Raw genomic sequence first — 25,518 nt, forward strand, 5'->3', positions numbered from 1 at the left:
TCTTCTTTCTGAACTTGACATGCTTTATTCACCAACCTGCGCTGCACAGACATACCCGGTTTTAGTTTTCTGACCAACTGCCTCCGTGTCACAATACATCCTCGCTACTGTACGCAGAGGACACTCAAGGCACCTGGAAAGCAGCGCGGCTAAACCCCGTGACAAACACGTTTGGAACCTCTGGCAAAAAGAAGTCTCTAACGAGAAAACCGAACAAAGGCTTTCCAGAGCCAGTCGCTAACAGAGCCCACTAAGCGAGGAAAACGCGGACAGTGAAGTGAAAACTTCTGAAGGCACGCAGAGAGGAGGCAATTTGTTCTCCAGTGATGTGCAGGAGGCTCTTCCAAGCAGCCTCGGTTAGGAGCCAAACAGACTCCGCTGGCTACACCTACTCATTCGTTGTGAATACTGCTGTGCCTCCCCTGGGGCCAAAAGGCAATGGACACTTCCAATGTTCCCTTGGCAACATGGAAAAAAATCAATTTTATCAACTAAGTTATTAAATAACTCGTATTTATATAGCCTTACAGGTGTTTTAAAAGACAAAATCATTGCCTAAGCAATATATCATCTTTTCCAAGCAGAAACAGCTCTTTTTTTAAGTGTCCACAGCTGACCTTAATGGGGATGGGAGGTAAAGTAACAAAAAACATATTGCTGTTTAATAATTTAACAGAATTGATACTTATAGGTGTCCTTTCCCTTACAATCATCATAATTTTTCCTGTAAAGGAACAATGGCATAAGTAGCCAAATCAACAGTAGTGCCAGATGTCCTTTTTGCAGTAGTGCAACTTTCCCGCACCCTTCTTTTTTTCCTAAATTACATGAGCTCTTTATCAATCAAAAAATGTAGGTGTCCCACCAAAAGGACCACCTACCTATTAATAAATGCTATAGCATACTGAGTATTTTTTCCCCTGCGATCTACTGTTTCCGTGCACAAAAGTACTGCTTTTCGTACACGCAACCCTTAAGATTTAGCGCACAGATTTCCTGACCACGTGATTTGGAGGAAAGGAAAACCGTTGCACAGTAGCCAAGCAAGTGATTCAGCAAAGAGAATCCAAAGATTTAATTCTTGCCAAATTGCCAAAATGTACAAATACTTCAAAATATGACATCTTCAAAAAGCATTGCTAAAATTACAGAATGTGTGAAATACTAAAATTACACTTGGCTATGTAACTTAAATTTATCTTTCCTTGGACATATGCACTATATATCCTTAACCACATGATCAGAGTATCTATTTTTGTCTGCTCAACTACTACTCCACTCACTGTTGAAAAAGGACTATTCTGAATCAGCCAAGGGAACTTGCCTTTAGGATCCCTACGTCTGTGATGGTAAAATCTGCAAAGCAAGTCATATGCAAGACTTGGAATGGCAGAAAAGGCCAGAGTAATCCGGCAATTATTAATTGCTCCTCTGAAAAGCCAGATTCTACCTCTTAGGCATAATTGTATTGCACTACTAGTTCAACAACTTCAACTATTTTTTAAGAAATTACATTGACCACAAAGCGTGTTCCTATTAAAAGTATACAAGTCAAGAGTTCCTTTCTGGATTCTGTGGCGATTCAAGTAAAATACTTTAATTAATTTATCACAAAGTTTTACGCTAATGTATTGTTTCTTCCAAAGGACAGAGGAAGTGTAGTCTTCATTTTGTGCGTATCCAAATTTGGGTTTCACTTTGGAGCGTTTGCAATCTGCAAATCAAGACAGTCAAAGCTCTGAGACACAAGTGCCGTAAGTGTCTACACAAAGCTAAGCGGTCTAACAAATAATAAATCTAAGTCATAAGCATCTCAAACTGCACACAGTCAAAGAGCACTCAGAAAAACCCTCTCTGTACATCTGCTCACTAGCACTTTGTTTCAGAGGGAGCATGAAAACCAATTCCTTGGTATTTGCAAAACACTCCTACTTGCACCACAAGAAAATCAAAAAGTAAACAGGCAGTTTTGTTTTCTGAGCAAGACCTAACTGATGCTGCAAAAAAGGTTTGGGACCTCCCCTGCCCATCGCCTTGAAGTAATCATCTTCAAACCTCCTCACAGCACACCTCCCCGCACTTGGAAAGAACTCGCTGTAAACATCTGCAAAACATCTTCCAAATTTCCCTTTACTACAATGCCTTTCTAAAAACATGTGAACAGCTGGACACTGGCACACCGGCCAACACTATTCAGCTATTTCCTGATATTTGTATCCCTGTCCCGCCTCTGGACTCTGAAGTTTTATATAACAGAGATTGTTCCCTTCCTCTTTTGCATGACCCTAGTGTAATGGGATTTTAGAACTAGAACAACGCTCCCAGCTAATACAGTGATCATTGTCATCTGGAAAAATCATCTCCCTCTTCCCTTCCTAACAACTATCAAGCCACAGGTCTTTGTGCATTAAACAATATTTATTATAGCAAGTCAGGAAGGTCAAAGGGGTTTTGATGCTATCCTGAGAGCAAGGGTAGGATGTGCTTTCACTCTACCGAAGAGTAAGAATAATGCTTTTCCTCCCCCTCCTGCTACTCTCAGCATTTGAAGAAAACAGTTTTTATACTCTGCTGTTACTTATGAACAAATGCGTTGACTGCCATCTTACCCAATGTATGTACCATAGTGTCTACTACCGTCTGAGATCCCCGTGTGAAACACCCGTGCCTAAACCTTCTGGGGGAAATTCAGAGCAAGTCTCCTGCTCAGCACTGGATTCAACAAAGGGCAGAAAATGGGATGTTCCCCATTACATGAAACCGAGAGGTTAGAAAACTGATCCAGGAAATTAGAAACCCATTTTTATATCCTCTCCATCCTAAGGGAATTTGCACAACAAACACCTCTTAAAAACCCCTTAATTAATAGACCAGGCTACACTGGCAACACCAAAAAACTTGTGCAGATGCCTCATCATTCTGCAGTCCAGATCATAACCTTCTTAGGTGAAAGAATAAAAAAAAAAGTGAAAGATGCCTTTTTAAGCCTGATAGTGAAAACACTTCCTTAACAAGAGGAAACATATGTTCTCCTCTTTGCTTCCAATCAACTAACACAAATTGCATAAAGCAGCTCTTGAAGCAGGGACTGGAAACGAACTCAGTTTGGGTCTCCTCAATCCCAAAAGGTCACGGACATCATTTGGCCAAGGGTAATGCCCCCTCTTGTTCACTCTCTGAAAAACATGAGTAAGCGTTGCTTTCTAGAAACAAGTATTTTCTCTCTTACACTGCTTTTAAGCCAAAGCAAATCCACCCCCAGAGTTTTTGCTCACAATTCCTCTTAAGTATATTTTGCATTTTAACTCCTTGGTTCTATTGGCTCCTATGACAAAAAAAGAATAAGTAGAACAATCTATTTTCATGGAAAGCAGACAGTTTATTAATAGAGGGTGATGTGGGTCCTTTCCTGATGCCGAACTGCTTCATGCTTTGTCTCCTCTGGTCTCACATTGACTTGCCTCTCCTCCCCTGTCTCCTTCAGCTAACACACGCTGCCTCTCAGAGGGTATGTTCTTTGGGGCAGTGACAAGTACAAGAAGTCCAATTTATTTGCGTCTTTAGACACTACTGCAGAGCAATTGTCAAACCACACAAAAGATCAAGAATTTAAGGGTACATCATTTGATTACTTTTTTTTTTCCTCATTTATCTCAAAATTATGTGGGAAAATCCTATCTATCACATTTTTAAATTACTGGAAAAGCTCAGGAAGTCAGCACTTTCTGGAAGCACCACACTTCAGAATTTCATTTAAAGTAACTGGAGGAAGAAATTGCACTAACACATTTTCTTGATTTTTGAGTCACAAATTTTTAAGAAGTTCAATTGCTTTTGCCCCTGTAAACCAGAGGATAAAGTGAATATTTTTTTTTTCTAAGTCAAATGATATTTTTAATTTGTGAGACAGTTTTGAATTAGAAGAAAAATCTCTAGAATTTGACTTTGATGAAATCCGTAATGCAGTAACACGCTACATTCGTGTGAGTCTGAAGAGTATTTGGAACTAAAACTCCAAGACCTGTACCCAATGAAAAGCTCCCCATGAAATATGTATGTAATATTAGCCCATCTCAAACAAGCTCACATGCTTTTACAGATTCAACATTGTCCAGGCTGATGTGCTTTGCTGGACATTACCCAAAAGAATTACAAACTTCCCTCATCATCCTACTGGAAAACTGATTCTGACAACTTGAATACAATTATTTCCTATCAAGTCTCAACTACCTTTTTTTTCCTTCCTTGTACTAGTGCACTGGTATTTGAATATTAAGTACTACCTTTTCCTTTAATCTGAACTGTGATAAAAGCATGCATTTATTTTTACGACTTCAAGTACTCTCAAATGATATTGGTGCCAGACACTGAAAGAATAAACAAGAACTCTAAAAATTTCTCTTTAAAAAGAGAAAAAAATTGAAAATCCTCATTTATCTCTTACAGGCTTGCATAGAATGCATAAAAGCTATATTGCTTACAGTTAATGTTTTAAGAAAAAAAAAATCGTACCTATTTGAGCTACTTTCAAATTATTACATGTTAAATCAACCTCTACCAGTGCTTTTGAAGAATGTTGTTGGTTTGGTTTTTTTTTACATTAAAGTACCACATTTGCTAGAAAAGAGAAAAATCCAACTGCCATTCATTTTTACCTTCTAGATGGAATATCGTATGTGATCCACATGACAACATTCCTGCCAAAATGTGGGCTCTAGCAAGTTCTCCTACTTGTTTTTGAGCTGTTCCTCAAGGAAAAAAAGGTCTGTGCAATCACACTCTGTCCACCTGTTCCCCCTTAACTTTTGAAGCTATTGCCCCCTGCAAACAATGTTTGACAGAGACAAGAGATTCAAAGATAATTAAGCCCCACAGGACTTTCAGAAAAAAAAACAACGATGGCTGAGTAAAAGGGAGCCTCCGAGAGCGGAGATCATAACAACAGGACAAGGCAGGGCAGGCTCCGCGGGCATTTGGTGTGCCGGGGCCTTCAGCACAGCATGCAGCGGCCTGTTGGTTAACACGAGTACCGGTGGGGATGAGCCACAGCACACGATGCCTCTTGCCGAGACAGCAACAAGGGATTTGCAGAGGAAACATCACACGGAAGGAAACACAAGGGAAAAGGAGAAGTTGGAGTGAAGAAAAGACCACGTATAGGATGCAGACACAAATCCATAGGAAATGAGGCTTTAACAGGCCCAGAGCAATACAGCAACTGGTCTTATTTTTTGTTATTGCTTTCTGAAGAATTATTACAAAGAGTCTTGCAAGGAACACCAAGAAAAACAAAAGAACAAGCAAAATGGTGGGTTGTATTCCAGCTTTCCAGAAGCACTAGACTTATGGTTGCTTTGTCTTCTTCAGAGCTTCAGAAAGCCTGGCTATACGGTTATCTGCTGAGGGCTGCTTCTTAAGCAATTACAATAAAATACCTTTGATGCACTTAGCTTTAACCTTGAAGTACTCCAGAGTGAAAAGATGACCAACCTATCAGAAATAAGTATACAATTATTACCTCAGACCCTATACATCCAGTCTGCAAATACACTATTCAGGGTTCATGCCATTACTATTTTTAAAATTTAGTTATGTAGCATCTTACACTGCAAAGTACTTCACTGATTTCAAGTCAGGCAGTGGCCCGTCTATAAATACAGTCATACTTTACACTTCTTTGAAACCTTTCATTCTTGAATACCTGAAAACATTATGGAATTTCTTTATAAGAGAAGTAAATCTATCATTGTCATGAGGCCACTGAGAGGATAAAAAAAAAAAATTATAGTAGCACAGAGCTGCACAGCAATGTAGAACGTTATTTTTCATTTTAAACACCAGAAGAATTTTGGTTTCAGAAGTAATTAGCAGTTTTTGAATTTGGTCAGAAAACAAGAGCCATTGCCTCTATTTTTGCAAATGTTCCCTAGGATATTGAGCGACCATTCAGAACAAAACTGCAGTTTATTTCTTATTCTAAAAGATAGAACATGAGGTTGCAATAGGTCCTAAAATGTCAATAACATAACAGTTCTCTGAAAATCATTTTTTCAAAGTGTTACACGTTATACATTATTATGTTCTATCATTCTCATACGGCATAAACTTATTGCTTGGTCAGGATTAGCTTGTCAAGGGGTTTTGCCCTGTCTCCTACCATATTTTAAAATATATGAACTATTGTTTCCTGTGAAGACAATTAGATAGGGAGAGCTATTTACTGTCCCAGAAAAAGCCCCAGGGTTTCGCCTGTCTCTATACATCTTATTATGCACAAATATAGTATCAAGGCAGCATTCATAACTGATGGGAAGTTAAGAGTGCTAACCACCGGACAGTTTAACATGCCAGAAGCCAGCGCGGCTGCCCAAGGAAGCAGTGGCCTATCATCTTCCCTGCCCATCACTCTGTCCTTCCCACCGCACTGCTTCCCCCCTGGGCTGCTCAACAAACCAGGGGGAAACGATCACCACCCATCGGCGGTGGCTCAAACTGACTTCAGAAGAACAGCGCAGTTCGTGTGGATATCCATTCGACACTGCAAAGTTAAAAGTACGTGTTACACACGTATGAGGAAGGAAAACCAGAACAATGGAATACCTTAAAAAAAAATCTGTCAAAAATCTGTGTTCAGAAATCTAATTAGAATTTTTTAAGATTAAGTGAAGAGCCTTGTCCGCATGAATTTCTCAGTGGATGGTAACAACAGCATATACTTAAATATAGTCTATGTCATTTATATCAGTTAAAACAGCAGAGAGGAAACCCTGTGTTTCCTTAAGCAACTCCACATTCAGGTGGGAATATCCCCACCCCTGCCTTTGGGACTCTGCAGCACAAGCGTTAACACACTGCTGTCTCAGTCCTCGGTAACTCTTCTTTTTTAAAACTGCAGTTCTTTAAAATCTGTTGTCTCTGAGAAATATTGGGAGGGATTAGAAGGCATACATAATTTATGGAATGAATTACAAACAATCCAATTCTTTCAGTCATCATGAGATGGAAACACCTGTTCAGAGAGTGAGAGTGACCCAAGGAGGAGTCTCCTGACTCCAAGAATAAAATTAAGATTTCATGTCATAATTCAGAGCTAGGAGGGGAGAGTTGTTCCTGAATTCAAAGAAGAAAAAATAAAGTGAGATAATTTCCATCCTCCTTCCTAATTTCAGATACAAAGCAAGTAACTCAACAAGACATATCACATGAAGCAGTCCAAGAATGTACAATGAATTTATCCTCTTTTAGGAAGTCTGATCAAGTGATGACAATTCCCTACAGTGTGACAGCATCTGAACACTATACAAAACCATTTTTAGGGATATCAGGAACACAGAAGAAAAAGTAGCAGTATATGTTGGTTATTTTTATACTGTGTGTAGTACTTACTGATCTGGCATTGCAATAAATTATGATCTGAGAATATCTGCAACAGAAAGTATAGTAAAAATCTTTTCAATAAGCTAAAAGGTAAAAGTATAATTGCAATTGATTTTTCTATTTAAAGATGATGCTTATCAAATCATGCTGCAGGCATGAACCACCACAGAACATTCATACGATGTATTCTTTTATTGGCAATTGAGTCGTCTTCAACACTGGTTAGCAGCTTTCTACTGATGCCATAAGATACCTGCATTAAGGTAGATACTTCATTAAGAATTAATACTACAGGAATGAAGTCATTAAATTTACTCTTATGACAATGTCAACATTTGTTTTAGGGAGATGTTTTCCTTATATAGGCAGATACAGACTGCTTACATGGCCTAAGGAACAAGTATCTCCATTTTCTCCTCTTAAAACATTAGGCAAGAAATCTAATGAAATTGTTAGTTCTCCTCTTCAATCACTCTTCCATAGGTCTGAAATTATTTTGCAGTGCTTGCCCCAGAAATATGGGAAATGGGAACATGCAAGTGATTTATTCCAGGTCTTGAAACCTACTTTTGGTAATGCAATGTACATACAATATCGACCAATATAAAGCCATTTCAAGCATTAGATGCTTTGAAACGTAACAGTTATTTCAGGAAGACTGGCAAAGCCTCTCAGTGGAACTACCTTTGTGCCTCTCAAATGAATCAGCACATGTGATCATTAACTATAATTTCTGCTGCCCATGAGAATCCAGTCTTGCTCCTGCCTCAAACTCGTTTAAACTATTTCCATAAACAACACAGAATTTCCATATTAGAACATTCCAGGAGAAGATGACAAATGCAGCCTACCTGTGAGATCAGTTCCTTCCGGAAAGATGAGGAGTTGTAATGGTTCGCGAATGTCACAGAAATAATCCAGCATTTTTTCAAAGTGACTCTTGTCATCTTCCCACTTTCTCTGAATGAACACAAAGGCAGCAACCTGCATTGCCCAGCCTAAAGTTTAAAAAAAAATATATACCTTTAGTAGCGTTTCACTCTGATACTTCCACAGTGCCTGTTATTCCAAAATGTTTTGTAAATTGTGTCAGACACAACACTTTATTTACTGCCGCCTGTCCTCACCTCTGATTAAGAGTACCTAGTTACCTTGTAAAAGGAGTTTCGGATAGAAAGCAAAAGAATGCATAATCCAAATAAATAAATCTAAATAAATTTGGAATGGCTACAGTTTTGCAAAACTCAAGTTACCAGAGTTAGAAAAGCTTTCCAGAAAGCAAGAATAGGGTCGATGCTGTCATGAGGTGAAGTATTTAAAACCATGGCCCTCACTGTAATAGCCTTAATCACTGCAACACTGATTTGCTCAGGGGAAGGCACTTCCCCTACGGACAAACAGCTCAGCAACGCACTGCAGGATATAAGAAAGCTGCATTATATAGAGATAGTTGCCTTTAGTAGTGCATGTTAACAATGTGCATTGTGGAGAAAATAGCTATTGCTTTGAGGGCTTTATTACATACACCTTCTTATAATTTTCATTACTAATAGAAGAAAATACGAAGTTGTTCTTTACACTTGATTATAGACAAATCTGATGTGTACCCATTTGTTTGTATTAATCCACAAGACAACTGTGAAGATTTACAGCCTGACATCAAACTGACAATGTAATGCACTTAAATAAATGAAACTGCTGCTGAGCCTACAGCTCAGGGGTCACATGCCAATAAACATTCTTGTCTTTTCTGTCACAATTTGGTATACAACATATCACACAATATTAGAAGTTCTGTCCACCAGTTCCGACAGCAGGATGAAAAATCAGGGCTCCAGTTCTGCCACATGCCTGTGATGCTCCTTTCTTAAACAGGGCTCAGAGGAGCATGACACTGCCTTACCACCGTACTTGGCTAGCTCATATCTCATCAGAAAACCTGCAGATAGAAACTCCATATCAAAGAGAAAACATCACAGCTTCCCCTTCTCCTCTTTGCTCCCCACAGTTCTCAAAAGTCTATTTGTCCTTTGCTGGTGACTTATGGCAGGTTATTCTTGCACTTTATTTCAGCTCCTCTTTACAGAGATTCCTTTCTATTCCATTCGTGGCACTATCTTACAAGGAGGATATGCTAGATAATCACTTACTAAAGTCACCAATTTCTAAAGCAACCCCATAAATCAGTCAGCCTGGACTGACCATATATGAACTGAGCTCCATAATCTCTTCTGTATTGGATAGGAGCGTTAATTGTATTGGTAAAGATTTGTAACCTGTATCACGGGGTGGATACTTTTCATTTTTAAATCAACTAAACAGATGGAGCACGCATAACTAACATGCCTTCTGCAATGTGGACCTAATGAGCCTCAGATACTCAGATAATGAATGATGTCCATGTAACTGAAGAGTGGAAGTGGTTATATGAGTTAAAAAGAGAAATGCTCAGAATGCAGCCTCAGCAAATCTTTTCAAACTTGCATGCTGTACATGTTAAAAACCCTCTGTAAACAAAACTAAACTTTGACCACAACATTTTATGTGCATCTATGCACATGTCACATTCCCACATCTGCAGTGTCAAGAAGTATCTGTACAGCTTTATTAACAGAGGCTATCCATATTTAAACAATTTAGTTGCAGAAAAAATTAAAGGTCAATTTTAAAGTAACTGAAAAATAGCTTACGTAATTTAACTGTGCTCTATTCTGGCATTTAATCATCTCCTAGTGCTACAATACATTTCACCACAATGGTGCAAACCCAATATTTTAAATTGAACTAATCAGGGCTTCATTTTCACATTTGTCATTGTGTTATATAAAGAGGACGTCTTTTCATACCAAATGTTGCCAAATATCAAATGGCGCCAAAGCATTCAGTTACTCTAGACTATACACGAAAATGGACTGAGCCGCATCAGGGAAAGTTCAGACTGGACATTAGGAAAGGGTTCTTCACTGAGGGGGTGCTCGGTCACTGAAACAGGCTCCCCAGGGAATTGGTCATGGCACCAAGCCTGGCAGAGTTTAAGAGCGTCATCCAGATACTCCTTGATCATACAGTTTAGTTTTAGGTAGTCCTGAGAGGAGCAAGGAGTTGGCCTTGATGATCCTTATGGGTCCCTTCCAACTTGAGAAACTCTATGATTCTATGATACCTCACCTGAAATCAAATCCATAAAAATGGACACAGCAAAGGAAAAAAGCCCTCTAAGCAGAAACAGAGATGCCTTATACCATACCATTTACAACTCTGAGAATGTAGACGCTCCATGGGACAGAGTGGAAAAATACATAGAGATTAGGAAAGTTGTGCTGTGGTTTTGGTGTTTTCCAATCATTCTTAACTCTCAGCCCAGACCTTTTGTATGTTTTATGTACCCTAGATACTACACCTAAATTAGTTTATGCAAAACCTGTGCTATGCTAAACCATTTTTTTGCGTGGTATCACACATCAAGCCTAAATTATTCAGTCCTTGTGTTCTCATGGCAGCAGAGTTCGTAGGCGGAAAGAAGGGAAACGAGAAGCAAAATAAATGCTCACTTGGGAAGCCTGCTGATACTTTCCCAGGTCAGCAGCTCCTTAGCTGAGTGATTTTGATCCGTAACAGGGAGCGAGCATGGAAAAAACCTCTCTGCCAGATTCCACCCTCTCCCTTACCTTTCTTCATGTAGCACAAGGCTTTAAATTATATGGAAACTTGCATATAAACTCTTTCTAGTGATCATTCTTTAACAGCACTGTGAACATCAAATTACAAACACCTTTAGCTACTAAGAGAGCTGCTGCTTGGGTGACTCATATTTTACCTGACAACGGCCTTAGAGCAGAGGACATAGTGCAGCACTTTCCCATTCCTGTCCTAAGTGGTGGTGCTATATACGGGCTATGAAAAATTAAACAGAGGCAGTAATGTAATGACAGCAGGTAGTCAGGGGGGAGGAAGAAAGAAAGAGAAGGAAGGGAGCTGGGAGGCATCCAGTTTTTAAAATAAACAACAGGTTTGATTTTCTAACCTTTCCAACAGACAATATCCAGTGTTCTGGAAGAATATTTCTACCTTAGGGTACACCTAATTAGATAAAACAGACCTGACTGCTCAGATAAGGACAGATTATCTAACAGTCAGATGACTAATAGTAAAGGACCCAGGTTTTCCTCCCCACTTACCCCAGCACAGCACACTGCGCCAACCTATCTTACCATCTAGGAAAGTGGAAGAATCTTCCACGTTCACCCAGCTTTAAGGCCTCCAGTGAAAAGCAACAAAAATAGGAATTACTGCCTTGAACCAAAACCCTGGTCCGTGCGCTGATGGGGAGGAACGCCTGCTGTTTGCATGTCTCACTGTCCCACCAGACTCACGCGAGAGAGGAAACCCAGCACAGCCTTGCAGACACACGCCTTTGGACAAAGCAAAAACAGCTCTCGCTTCGATTTCTATCCCACAGCGCTGTCTGCATTGTACTGCCCGGGGTGGTGGTGAGGAAACACGTAACAAGTCCAAGGCACAACATGTGATCCAAATGGGAATGCACAGAGAAACAAGAGGAATCCAGCAAAGCACTGAGCAAAATGAAAGGTTTTGCTAATCAGCAAGACTTATGAATAAGCAGCAGAAGGAAGTACGTTCTCATGTGCAACCAGCAGTGAAACCCGCTGTTCAGTTAATTATTGTTAAGTTCAGGTCAACATATCGTCCAAGGAAAGTAATTATCTTTGCTCTTCTGCGCAACGCTTTTGGTTGTCTACAAGCTCCGAGGCAACGGGGATTTTCCTAGCAAAGGCAGCATTTACTTGACTGGGGAAAAACTGCTGTCTTTTGGTTTACAGATTCTTGAGAAATCAGTTATGAAAACACAGCAGAGAAACAGTGAAGCTAAAGAAATCTTAACAACGAAACTCCACTTCTTCGCTAAAACAGTCTTCTTGTAATAGACGACATGTCTGATAACTAACATTGCCTGGAAAAGTATACGGAAAGCATCACACCGCACAGCTCTTGAGCTAGCCACGCTGACCTTTAAATCAACTTTTTGGAGCTGAAAAAATAAAAAAGGCAGCTTCAAATCTCAAGTAACACATACACACTACTGGTACGTATCCCACACTTCAATAAGGCTCTATCAGGACATAATCCTATACAGAAAAGAAAATTACACTTACACGAAAAGGAAAGCCTGCTATTGAACTAGAGAAACGTACTGCACAGAAGAATTTCCTTACTGCCTTGGAGATAAAGCAAATTATAGCTTATGCAGGTTTAGAATTTGCAGCATTGTATTAAAAATGCTAGTTGCAAGTAGAAAGCTTTTTAATTCTAAGACTCTGCACTTCTGTTTTCCCCACCCCAAACTCCTTTAAAAGAAAATAACACTTGAAGCTGAAATTTCTTAAGTGTGTTTTCATTGCGAAGGTAATTTGGGAGTAAGTAGATACTAGAGACGGAGGTGGCAATGAACAAGAGAGAGGCGAGTTGTGCAAAAAAAAGTCTTTGTTTGGCTTTGTATTCCAATTTTATGTACATTTCCACAAGCATCTCAGAAATTAGATATCCTCAAAAGTGTCATGTCTCTGTAGGAGAAATATCATGGCTGATATTGAAAGCAAGCATGCATCAAGAAAACGGTATCTATGCATTTCCTATAGCAGTGCAGCAGAACAGCTAATAATAGTAAGCCCCACACAAACAATTCAATAAATGATCCAAAACTATAGAAACAAGTAGGAAGGTAGAAGGCCTAACTATGGGATTTCCTTGTTGCATTCATTCATCTTCCCTCTTTTCTTCCGCTGCGTTAATTCACTGGTATTTCACATCAAAAATTCTCTTTGTCAAAAATAAAAGCATTATTTAGTGTGTTCGTATTCAGCAGGGATCTGGTCCCAGTCAGGGCTTTTGAGGCAACAGTGAACCAGACGTCTGGGCTTAATAAGGGAAATTAATAAGGCCCGTGATCCTACTGTATACAAATAATGGGGTCCATTAACATTTTGTTATTCCAAGTGTTTTGCTGCATAAAATACCCACAAGGCAACAACCACGCAATTCTGAATGTTCCCTATTTTAAAGATGGGTAGGTATTAAAATGATGTTAGTACACGGAAAATCACACAGGAAGCCAGTGCTTACAGTCACCATGTATAGACACTTAAGGTTTCATCACTATAGGCTGCTAAACAGATTTCTGCAAGTTCAATTAGAATCAGCCATTCTACTGTTTTTTCTAGACAGTTTTATGTCTAATAACCCACAGCAAATTAAAAATTGAAAGATTTTTTTAAATTTAATGTAATGGTTTGAGTGCACAAACTAGGAAAATAAACAAATACGTGCTTCTTGAAATAATCTTGTAATGCACAATCTCTGCTCCTGGCAAGTTTGGTTGTTGGTTTGTTTTTTGTTTTTTTTAACCATGCTTATTTCCAATAATGTAGTTAATTGGAGTGTAATGAATTGAACAACTACCATCTGATTTGGTGAATTCTTTGAGCAAATTACAAAACTAGCTAAGAGATAAAATTCACAAATATAGATTCATAGTAGCACTCCTAATTTTATAGTGGAACATCTGACTCAGTCTATTTATTCATTTGATTGAATCTGTTTGTAAAGTATCTAGTATTGCCTTGCCCTATCAGATTCTGAACATTTTAATCTACATCTGTTTTTAAATTATTTTTATGGTCACATTCAGTTTATGTTCAGACTATATATTTCATACTTGTGTATACCACATAGTTTACTTTTTACTTGGACAGAATATCATCTCTTCCAATAAATGTGAAGCCTAAACCTTTTTTCTTACTGAAACAACTTAAGTGAACAAACAGCAATGTTAGAAACACAAAATTTTTGGGTAACTGAAAAAAATTTCTGATTTTGCTCTGATCAGTTTTACCTTTGATTTCCCCATAGTTTTCATGCATTTGTTTCAGTGCCAATATATCCTAAATTTTATATTTAAACCACATTCAAATATTAACACTTTCTGTATTTCCTGTTTCATTCTCTTGTGGGAGAATACAGTATGTGCCAGTAGGAACCTCTGCTTTAGCTTATTGTTTATTTATAATACAATTAGAAGCTTATTCACACAAAGCTAACAATATAAGATTTACTTGTCAGGACAATAACAATGTTGTCAAAAAGCTAGCCAGATACAGTGGCCTATGTCTTAGCTGGGAAAATTTAACTGTGAAACCTTCAAGAAAGGATATTCCATTGAAGACTTGGTATCTCTCAGCCAATACACACACAAAAAAAATTGTGAAACTACATAGGAAAAAATCATTACAGTAGTAGCTGGATATATACATATATAAAGCACCCAGACAGAGGTATACCATGCTTTTGGAAGTATTCTTTCAATATTCCACCCCTTAGCATCTTTCTGAGCCATGATTATTTGGAGACTTCATACTCAAATATTCATTCTATTTCCTAAATTACAGCATTTTTATAGAATATGGACCATCAGATTATTAACTCTACCATTGTATTAATGCTACTTACACAAAATCTTCACACTGAAATGCTATATATGCCGTTAAGGAACGTTAAGCCTATTCAGTTACAATATCCATCTTAAGATAACACTCCAAATTTGATTTGATGTACTGTGTAAAATCAGAATAACATACTGTTACTGAGAACTAAAGCAAACTAAAGCAAAGGCTTAAGCAACCTGGACAGCTGGAAAGTTGCTTTTTCTGATGCCTTTTGAAAATACAACAATACACTGAAATAGAGCATAAAAACCTAAGTATTAAAAAAGATGAGTCTTGCCCAATACCTATCTGGAGAAAAGCCCCATGTCATTCCAGAATTTCCAAAGACAGAAAGGAAACAACCTCTGGCTGTTTGATCATGGGGAAGAAAAGACAGGCCCTACCAAACAGTGTGAGTCTCTCCCATGAATGTGTCATCTCTACTGCAAGTCAGAAACGGTGAGAGAGTTTACAATTCAGTACTTCTTCCATAGGCCTGCATCCTCTTCAGATGCTCCATCTCCTTATGGGAAGACCGCGAAAATAACTCAGCCTGTTGAGCTGATCCATACAGATGCTGCATAACGCACTGATAATGGCAAAGGAACATAAGCTGGGAAAACACGACATCCTAATTCTGCTGGGTTTTGTTCTGTGAGCTTGGACAAAATCACCACTCTCTTCATCACTTGTCATTTATAAAACGGGGAGAATGAGAAAGGTTAGCATTTGGTCTCCCTCTTTTGATGTCCACTTTGGAGAGGCCAAGGGGGCAGAGTGAAACTGGAGTCCTTCTTATATAAAAAAGGGTAAGAAAAGTTTTAATGGAAGTCAGGCTAATAATTTTCTTTCCCTGACAGTGTTGAAAGAATTTCTGTGGTATTCATCTGAAAATATTCCTTTTAAGTCTTTCCTGGATCATCAAAGACAAGAGCCAAGCTGAGAAACAGGCACCTAAGCCTCTTCTTCCCCACAAAAAAAAAATGCATGTAGAGTTACAGGCAAATTAAGCTGCAGTTTTGCTTCAAAGTATAATCCTTCTCTCACACTTAAAACTTCTTCAAGAGAATCTTGCCTGTCTTGACTGTGAACAACTGGTAGAATAACAATTGTGCTTTCCATTAGAGAGCATACTTTTCAACTTCAACTTTAAAAATCACGTAGGATAACAACTCTATGGTAATTAAGTCTGGCAGCTCATAATTGAATTGCTAGAAGACAAAATGTCACAGCTCCTCAAAACTCTCATTTCAGTCTATTTTAACATAACAAAGACACTTGAGACATGAGCTGTACTAGAAAGTTCAGTAGGTTACGCTTTTAATTTTTTTAACCAATAAGCTCTATTGATAAGAATTTGAATGCAAATCCGGCTATAACCCGAACAAAGACACTTTCTGCTGAAGTATTTATATCCCTACATACGGAAGGAGCTGTGGCAGCACAAACACTTTCATGCCAATATAAACGCGCGCAGATTCCCCGCAGCGTGCTGCTTTAACTATACTCCAATTGAGTTAAGTGCTAAAATTTTCTAGGCTTAGTGACACCGATATTTTACTTTATGGTAGCTGATCCATCATAGCTGTCGGTGTGCATGCTCTTAGCCCGTGGCAAAGGCAGGATAATTTGAGTTGTTTTGCCCTGCTTCATTGAAAACTAAGATGACTCAAATTACTTTGAATTTGCTTCAGGCGAAGCTCGCACACATGGACAGCTATAATGGATCAACTGACGTGCAGTGAAAGATTGGTGGGGCTAAGCCCAGTGCTGAAAGAGCACAAGTCCTTTTTTTTATTTTTCCCGGGCACTTAACAAAACAAGGGCCAAAACTAACTCAAGCCTTTGAGAGCTACAACACATGAGTGACCGGACGAGTGAAAAACAACTAAAAAGCTCCTACATCTTGCACTCTCTTCCAGAGCAATGTAAGCCACAGAACAACTTGAATACAGAGACAAAGATCAGGACGGAGTTACCCGGTTCTCTCTGCTCCTGACTGCTCCAGGTTTGCCTGCTTTGCTTATTCTCCTTTTCCCTTTATCACCTTGTCCTTTTCTAACCTGTTCCTGCCCCAATCCACTCCAGCTACAATTCCCTGCTTTAGCAGTCTCAGCGAGCCCTCTTAAAAATGGTAAGTCTTCAAGATATGTCCATCAATGGTGCCTGCAGCACCTTCATACTTTACATACACTGAATTACGGTGTTATTTATCTTTTCCATCTGCGTTAAGCAAAACCAGGGTGAATATTAACTCACGTAGCAGTCATGCACTGACACTAACCCCTTTGGCTACCCTCTCACATTTTTCCATCAATTTATCTGACAGTTCTCAAATTAAACCTACATTTTAATTTATTTTTCACGCACATGTCAAGGCACTTTTAACCACTAAAATCCCAATATTACTGCAAGCCCACCAATAATGAAAATCCCATTTAAAACAAGGAACACGTGCAAATTGTCCATCATTAAAATACATGTCTATTTCCAGTGAAGTCTTATTGGTCATATCACAACAAGACTTTTACTAATGAAACTATTAGGATAAAAAATTTAAAAGGATACAACTAACTTCTAGTGATTATCTGGTCATCTGACCAGATATCTGGACCAGACATCTGACCATGTATGTTCTTCGGTACCTACTCAAACAGCATGTATTCCACAGTGTATGCTGAACACAACTGCATCACAATCTGTATCAGTTCTGGTGCTACTCCTTATTAATTGAGAATAGGTGAGAATATAAATTGCACGTATCTATTACAAGTCCTGTAGAGAAGTCCCATCTTGTCAGACTACGCAGGAAACTGTCAATGCCATTAGAAATTCTCCTTGAAAACTGACACTGCAGAATGTGTCAGTAGTTTCTGATGATGTCAGATGAGAAACTGCAGCAACAGCTAAGAGTGGAGTAGCGCTCCCTCGAGACGCCAGCTTTGGCACGTTGTAATGAAACGCTGCAAGAATGTTTCTGAAATTGAGATTACTGAAACGTAATACTTCTTTTTGAAAACTTTACTGCACACAATTTATCAAGCCAAAGCTACAGTTCCAGGAAGAAAGGACCATCTGTTTTTCTTTGGGCTTCTTTTTTTAAGACTCACCTTTAATCAATTTAAAGTTTTTTCATACATTGGAATGCAAAGAATTAATAACTTAAGAACTAGATAAGTGACTTGATGCTTCTCCTTGAAATACTGACTCCTCTGATTTTCATTATAATTAACTAAAAACTAACCACCTACTTGTAATACAGACTCATTAAATCTGATACCTTTACACTTTTAACCTACAAAGGGGGCAACAAGGACTCTGGATCTATTTGCATTCCATGCTTTGCCCTTCACCTACCAAATATACCACTTGGATCACTGTAATCTCTCATGGGCCTATTTTTACACCCCAACTGGGACAGTACTTAAAACAACAAAGGTGCAATGCTTAATACTTGCAAGATTTTCAGCAACATGGAAATTAAAGGTGATATGAACCATATCTTACAGGTAATTTTAAAGGAAATGCTTGTAAAAAAAAAATTATTTGAAAGATCAGAAAAAACTGCGCTGAAAGCAAGACAGTATATTGACTCAAATACTTCTCAAACTCAAAGCAAAAATACTGTTAAAGATTTATTAGAAGTTACATTTAGCCAATATAGCAATAATTCCATAATACTATACTTTTGACTATGTACAACTAATTCATATAAATATATGAAAAGATGAAACTGAAAGACACAATGAAAGTAGCTGGTTCAATTTCCAAAACCATAATTCAAATAATCAACATCTAAAGTATCAACTATAGCTGCAGTGCAGTGGAACTGTCCAGTTGATTTCCAAGTTATCTTCTTGCCTTTACAAGCTCATAAAATAAAGAAAACTTTTATGTGAAACCACTGGTCACAATTTAACAAAAACAAAACCAAAAGTCAATTGCATAACACAGCAGGGCAATCAGAGATAAGTAGGAGAAATTCTACTCTTACTGATGAGATTCAAGGTGGTCCCCTTCGGACACCGTTTTCTGATACATCACTGCCCCACCAAACTTCAGAAATTCACAAAGAAATCTTCTGTCAATCTTAATTTCATCCAAGAGTCTCACTTTCCAACTGTCCCCTAATTACGTGGCTATGCAGAATACTTTATTTTTGCAAGAATCTGCCACCCAAAACACAGGCTGACTGAACACAGAGACATGTATTTCTCAGGTCTCTTTCCAGAAACACTATGGTAGAACAAAAGCTGAACATTTATGATTTTAGACTATCATATTACGGCTTGAGTAAAGTATGTTGTTTAGATGGATTCCTCTCCTGTGACCAATAACACATCATTAACAGTCTACTAAAAAATAAGCTAAAATTCACGACATTGCAACCAAAGTATTCAAACCCCATATATGGCGGAGAGTGCTTAGGAATCTGGCATATAAATAGTGGTTTATAACACTACAGATCCAAGCACCCATCTACTGCCAGAAATTGTGATCCTGTAATGCAAACAAACAGGATTAAATTTCTGCCTGTGCCACCTCTACCATCACAGCCCACAAAGTGGAGTAAGAGCCCAGAATTTCATTAGTAGCTTAAGCTCTATGTCAGACTACAATCAAAGATGGCATCATGGTCTGCTAACATTAACCTGCAACAGCTCCATCTGCCTCAGCTTACTCATCAAATCTATTAGATGTGCTCAGTTTATGCACAGAACTGAGAATTGGGGAAAAAAAATAAAATAAAATAAATCAACCTCTAAACAAATCCTGACACCCTTTCAGGAACCACATTCTGCCAAGCATAACATCGCCTCCAAGCTCCTGAAGCTGACCTTGCAATTTTATTAAAGGCATTAACAAGCATACGGACAAATGTTTTGTTACAAAAAAATATACATGTTACTTTTGAAGAGATAAACCTATGAATCTTCCAGGCTATACTCCTGATTCCATCTTCCATCATTGCTTTAAAAGTTGCAACTGCAGCTGATTCCACGATTTCAAGACATCTCTGCTGTATTATGAAGATAAAACATTTATCTAAATACGTATTTTCTCATTTCCTGTAACGTTGAAAAAGATGTCTTTTGTCAAGTCAAATTGATCTTAATGTTTGATGGTTCAGGGGAAAAAAAGTATGTTACCTAGTTGCAGCTCTTAGTTAAGAGGACTAAAGGCACAGCAAGTGAATGCAGTAACAGCACAACAGTATGAGAGTTCCTCCGTATGGAATCCTGCCAAAACTATCTGTTCAGATAAATGGCCTGACAAAAGGGAACCATAAATAAGGTTACTCTTTCGACATCATAAAGTTGACGCATATCCTGCCCAAACTAGTTTTGTATAAAACAGCAAATAAATCTAAGAGATAAATAAAATGCAAAGAGATGCTTTTATTTCAGATAAGTCTGCCTATTTATTCAGAAACGATGTGTGCAACAATTTTTGGCCTATCCAAAACAATTTCTGAATATGTGCAACTCAGATCCGTTTCCAGCCTACGTCACTATAAATACTGATTATTTTATATCCTGTACAGCATATTTTGTGTAACCAAGTTCAATTTAAAACTACAGTTATTAAAATGAACCATCAACTTCGCAATTGCCTACAGGGCTTTTTCTTTCTTTCTTTGTTTTTTTTTTAAATCTTCTCAATAGTATAAATTGGATAACGAAGAAAGAAGCCTGATGACAGCATTTGCAATGTGGGGTGAAATAGCACCAAAAAACAAAGTGTTGAAAGAGACTTTGAAAAGACTCATAAGATCTTTTTCCATAATTTTGAAAAATTCTTTCAGTACGTAAGGCAGAAATATTTTTACCTATAAGCAACGGCAGCACATGTGGTATGTTTAAAAAGAAATGCTTAAGCACGTAGTCCGGGCATCCTCCAGGAGATTTATGGTTTAATCACTCAAGAGGCCACATATTTTACACAAGTTTTTTTTAAAAATACTGAAATAGAATTTAAACCTAGGTTACTTAAAAGGGTATGTACGGTGCTGTGCAAAATTTAAAGACATTTTCCTTTAAAATTAAAAGGTTTAGTGACCTACCAAATCCCGGAACACTTTTGAGACTGGATTTGAGACAGATTTTTTCAAGTCTGAGGTAGCTGTATCGCAGCAGGCAGTTCCACAGGAACATCCAGTCCATTCGTGTGCGATGGTTCATGATAATGACACTCCTTTCTCCAGGAACAAATCCGTCACCAGTGACAACCACCTTGGCACCAAACACCATCTCCAGCAAGGCCTAGAAAGAATATCTCAATATTATGGCTTTACTCCCAGAAGAAAAGCATCAGCCCATTAGCAATAAAAATTAATTTGAATGGTTTCGTTTCACTTATTCACTCACATTACCACTGGTAAACAAAATTCTGACTCTTTTCTAATAAAGCGGCCAGCTTTTCCACAGCAATGGTCAGCTGTTTAATGGAAAAGGAAACAACAATTGAATAGCACTTCCTAAAAGGCACTCTTTAACAATGTCCAACATCAAATCTACTTTTCCCCTGTTTTTCCCAGAATACTATCATGTAGGAATAACAGTCAGGGAATCAGTATCAATTATAACGTGGTAGGTAAAATCTAAGGACAGACTGGCTGCACAAATAATCTATTGCTCAATACTGTTGGGGCTGAGAAGGCATGAGAAGCTGCCTTGCCTTCTGCTTGGGTCCAAATGGTCAATGTGATTGTGCTTGACTTCCACCTGCAAGAACGGCTAGAACCTAGAGGCAGAAAGAGCAGCTGAGAGAGAGAACCCCCAAATAAGCCTGAATACAGAACAGTGATGTAGACCCAGGTCTGTACAACGCTACAGTGCTACCTTGAAGCCTGGGCCTCATCCCCACAATTTGCAAAAAGCATCAAGCACCAAATGCCAGTACACAGTCATCTAGGCAGTGCCATCCCAAGGCGTGAAACAAGCCTCAAGCTTGGAAGGGCACAAACAAGAGGCCGGGCAAACAGCTTTCTCCATTTTGCGTCAACAGCCAGCGGTGCTAAAAGTTCACACATAAAACACATTTCTTGCTTTACCCGCTATGTGGCTCTGAAGGGTCAAGTTATAAACCATAGGTTGGTGGTTTATCAAAAGAGAAAAGCAGGCAAGAGCTACACAGTAAGTTTAAGAGGATCTGGTTTCATAACCTGGACAGTTGGACCATAGCCGTGTAACTAGACTAGTTGTGCATAACATCAGAGCCCAACGGCATGCTCTGGCCATGTTCACACCACTGAAGTCTCTCAACCTCCAAAACAAGGTGGCAACATACAAATTGCCTACTGAAAATGGTTTCTGAGCCTTGACCATTCCCAAATCATGCAACAAAGCGTATGGATGAGTGTTGGTTGGTTACAGCAAAAGACAAAGCAAATGTTCAAGGCATTCAAGGCCAGGTTGGACGGGCCTTTGAGCAACCTGGTCTAGTGGAATGTGCCCCTGCCCACAGCAGGGGGGCTGGAACTAGATGATCTTTAAGGTCCCTTCCAACCTAAACCATTAATAATAATGGTAAATAATGATAAATAATTCAAAAACATGGATGACTGAATGCTAGTGCCTTGCAACCATTTAATACCTAGTAGTACAAAATCCCAAGAAACACGAGGTAGAAAACAGATATTACCTAGAGGTATGACTTAAAGCCCTAAGGTTAGCGCCACTGGCAGAACACTGTCCAACCCAGTTAGCACAGAAAAAGAAACCACAAAACACAATTGGACATCTAGAGGTATAAACTTAACAATTGGCATTAACATAAACAAATGGAAGTACTTCAAATTACCTCCTTACCTTCTCTTCCCCCTTCTTCCTCCAGAAAAATATAGAAAAAGAGCAGAGCCTGTGGATTTAAACAGAGCTCTAGGAAGTAAAACAACTGTGCATTCTGTTTGTATTTCTGGCACCTCTGGATCACAGAGCCTCAAAGAACCCACATTTCTCAGTTTAAGTCACCTGTAAAACTGGAATGACATTCTCACAATCTCAAATGGCTTGAGTTCTCAGAACAAAAAGCATTATATGTGCCAAATATTAATACTAATAATAACCCAGCTCACTATAATTCTGGCAAAGGCGTTCGCTATCAAGAGCAACTACGGACAACTGCAAAAGCAGAACAGGACATATAGCTCAAAATGGTAAACAGCTATCTTTTCATAAAAGAGAGAAGCAGCCTTTTTTTGATAGCTTACTAAGAATCTTATTACATATTTAACATCTACTTAAACATAATAATGAACAGATGTTCAAGCCAAACTAAACTGCAACAGGTAAGACCCATTCACTGTCCCATCCTGCTGACTCTGCTAGAAAGGAAATAATATGTGGCAGAGGAGTGAGGAAGGTGGAAGTTTCTTATATCTACAGAGGTCAGGGTCGGGGCTTCCCTGTTGGAGTCCAAATGGTCCAACATAAGTTCATTCTCTGGGGAGACAAACCCAAGCACCTGCTTCTCCCAGCTAGGAATGGAGTAGTATAAGGAAGAAAACTAACAGAGATGAGGTCTGAGCCTCAAAAAGGTTGGGTGCAAAATCTTTTTCAAGCCCCTTTCCTCAACCTAAAACTCCAAGACTCTTATAAGACAGAATCCTTATCACAAAAATATTTAAATTATTTTGGTTTAGGTCCAGTGTGGACTGAAATCAAACCTCTAGACTGCAAAAGTTAACACGAAATAGTTGTAATAATCCAGAATTATAAAGACCAGGCAGCTAATCTAATAAAAGACCAGTATCTGATTTGAAGAAGTTTGCAATTTTCAAAAAACTGGCAGACAAACAGAGAAAGGGTGGATTTTGTGACACTATTTGGACTCAGCTAAATTTCAACTTGATGAGAAATAACAATCCCTCTACTCCCTTTACTAGTAATTATTTCTTCCCTCCTAATTTCATCACATTTAGTAATGATGAAAAGGACAAAGTTTTAGAACATGAAACAGGTCACACCGCTTTAAAACAAAGAAAACAAACAGAGAGAACAGAAACTATTTGGTATGTAATAAAGATAAATCTTCCTTTATGCCACCAGATATGTATTTCTGCACACCAATATAGCATTTTACTTCAGAAAAAGTTAAACAAATCTTTAAAGGCCTAGAGGAACAAAGTCCCTTGGTTTTCAGAGAATGGATGAAGAGACAGATCCCATTCATACCACCTTTCCTCAGAAACAATTCAGGGAAGAGCTTTGTTATTAATTTCCAGACTCCAGTCTTATAGATATAAAGAGGATGCATTATAAGTGAGGAAGACTTCCATTCTAGGGAAAGTTCTTCTTTATCATCTGAAATCATTTATCTCTAATTCAACTACAAGGACTAAATTCTAAGAGGATTAATAAGAGAACAGTGAAGGTCAGCAGCAATGTACCAGACAGTGAATAATTTTCCTAATTAGATAGTTGGAGCACAGTCGAAAGGAAGAGTTTATAAGTCAACTCATTTAGCAAGTTTGTAATTTAAAAAAATCCTCCTGCTTACCAGTGCGTTACCTACTCTTCTCTGACCAGCATCTAACCGACACTGGATGGAGATGTCACAAAAAGGGATTTTCAAGAGCATAATTAAGACAACGCAGTAGTTTACATGTAAGTTAAACTCTGGAAGAAGAAAGGGACTGTAGATAGGCACACAATCTGCAACACTGAGTTAAAACTTAAGTCTCCACAAATAGTAAGTATGTTAAGGCCTGTGTTGACAAAAGCATAAAAAACTTTTAAAAAAATAAAAGAAAAAGCATTAGGGAGCAAACTAAATAGTGGAATTAGGAACAGTTGCCTAGAACTTGGCTCAAACTGGAACTTACCACTGGGAGTGTGAGCCAAGTGGCCACAACGCAATCGGTGATCCAGCGATACCAGGCCGGCGAGACAAACATCAAAGGTAGAAAAGGACCGAGCATGAATATACTTCCAAAAAAACTTCCCAAGAATAGTGCAAGTACAAAATATATCCCTTTCCATGACACCATGGCTCTGAAAGAGAAAGTTGGCATTATATTAGAGAGATAAACTAAAAGTAATGACAAAATTCTTCAAGTCCAGTTTGAGGTAATATTCCTCCTTTTTTTTCCATGGCTAACAATAAATGATGACAGTATATGCAATCAAAATGTTCTACCTCACAAGCAGCAGTAAGAGAATGACTTCACAAACACAGTGATTTGTAAGGTTCACGGGGATATTAAAGGGGTCATAAAAGTATCATCTACATCATAATTTCCTCCACTTATTACAATATGTAGTTCCACTCTAAAGTCTTCAGCAAGCTATTTTTATTATCCAAAGGTACAACAGAGCTACATAAAAGAACGCCTGTTATATTAAACTTTTCAGCCATTATCTCTGTCATTGGCAAAATACTAATGTTCACATTTTCTGAAGATAGGGAACTTTGTTTTTCTGTTTCTCCATTTTGTTTCTTCTTGCTGAACCCAAAGTTGCAGAAACTCATCTTCCCCATCTAACAAGGGTCTGTGACCTCCTTCAGAAACCACTCAAACCTTGCGAGACTGATTTCAAACACCAGTTCCCTTTTCATCACAACCAGGCAGGCAAGCAACGGCCGAAACCTTGCGACTCACCCTGATTTACAGAATTTGTGACTTTTTGAAGTCTGCTGT

At 38.5% G+C, this 25,518-nt stretch overlaps 1 protein-coding gene across 1 annotated transcript in view; it reads right to left on the bottom strand.

Moving 5' to 3' along the window:
- Positions 1–24,867, bottom strand: part of LCLAT1 (lysocardiolipin acyltransferase 1) — a 76,749-nt gene extending 51,882 nt beyond the window's left edge. Inside the window, exons 1-3 of the mRNA XM_009881867.1 lie at positions 24,703–24,867; positions 20,941–21,139; positions 8,229–8,375 (exon numbers count right to left, since the gene is read on the bottom strand). Of these exons, the coding sequence (XP_009880169.1) occupies positions 8,229–8,375; positions 20,941–21,139; positions 24,703–24,867 (511 nt within the window). The remainder of the gene's footprint in view (positions 1–8,228; positions 8,376–20,940; positions 21,140–24,702) is intronic.
- Between the last annotated feature and the right edge of the window lie 651 nt (positions 24,868–25,518).

The sequence above is a fragment of the Charadrius vociferus genome, unplaced genomic scaffold (genome assembly GCF_000708025.1).
Source record: "Charadrius vociferus isolate BGI_N301 unplaced genomic scaffold, ASM70802v2 scaffold610, whole genome shotgun sequence".
NCBI classification, from domain to species: domain Eukaryota; kingdom Metazoa; phylum Chordata; class Aves; order Charadriiformes; family Charadriidae; genus Charadrius; species Charadrius vociferus.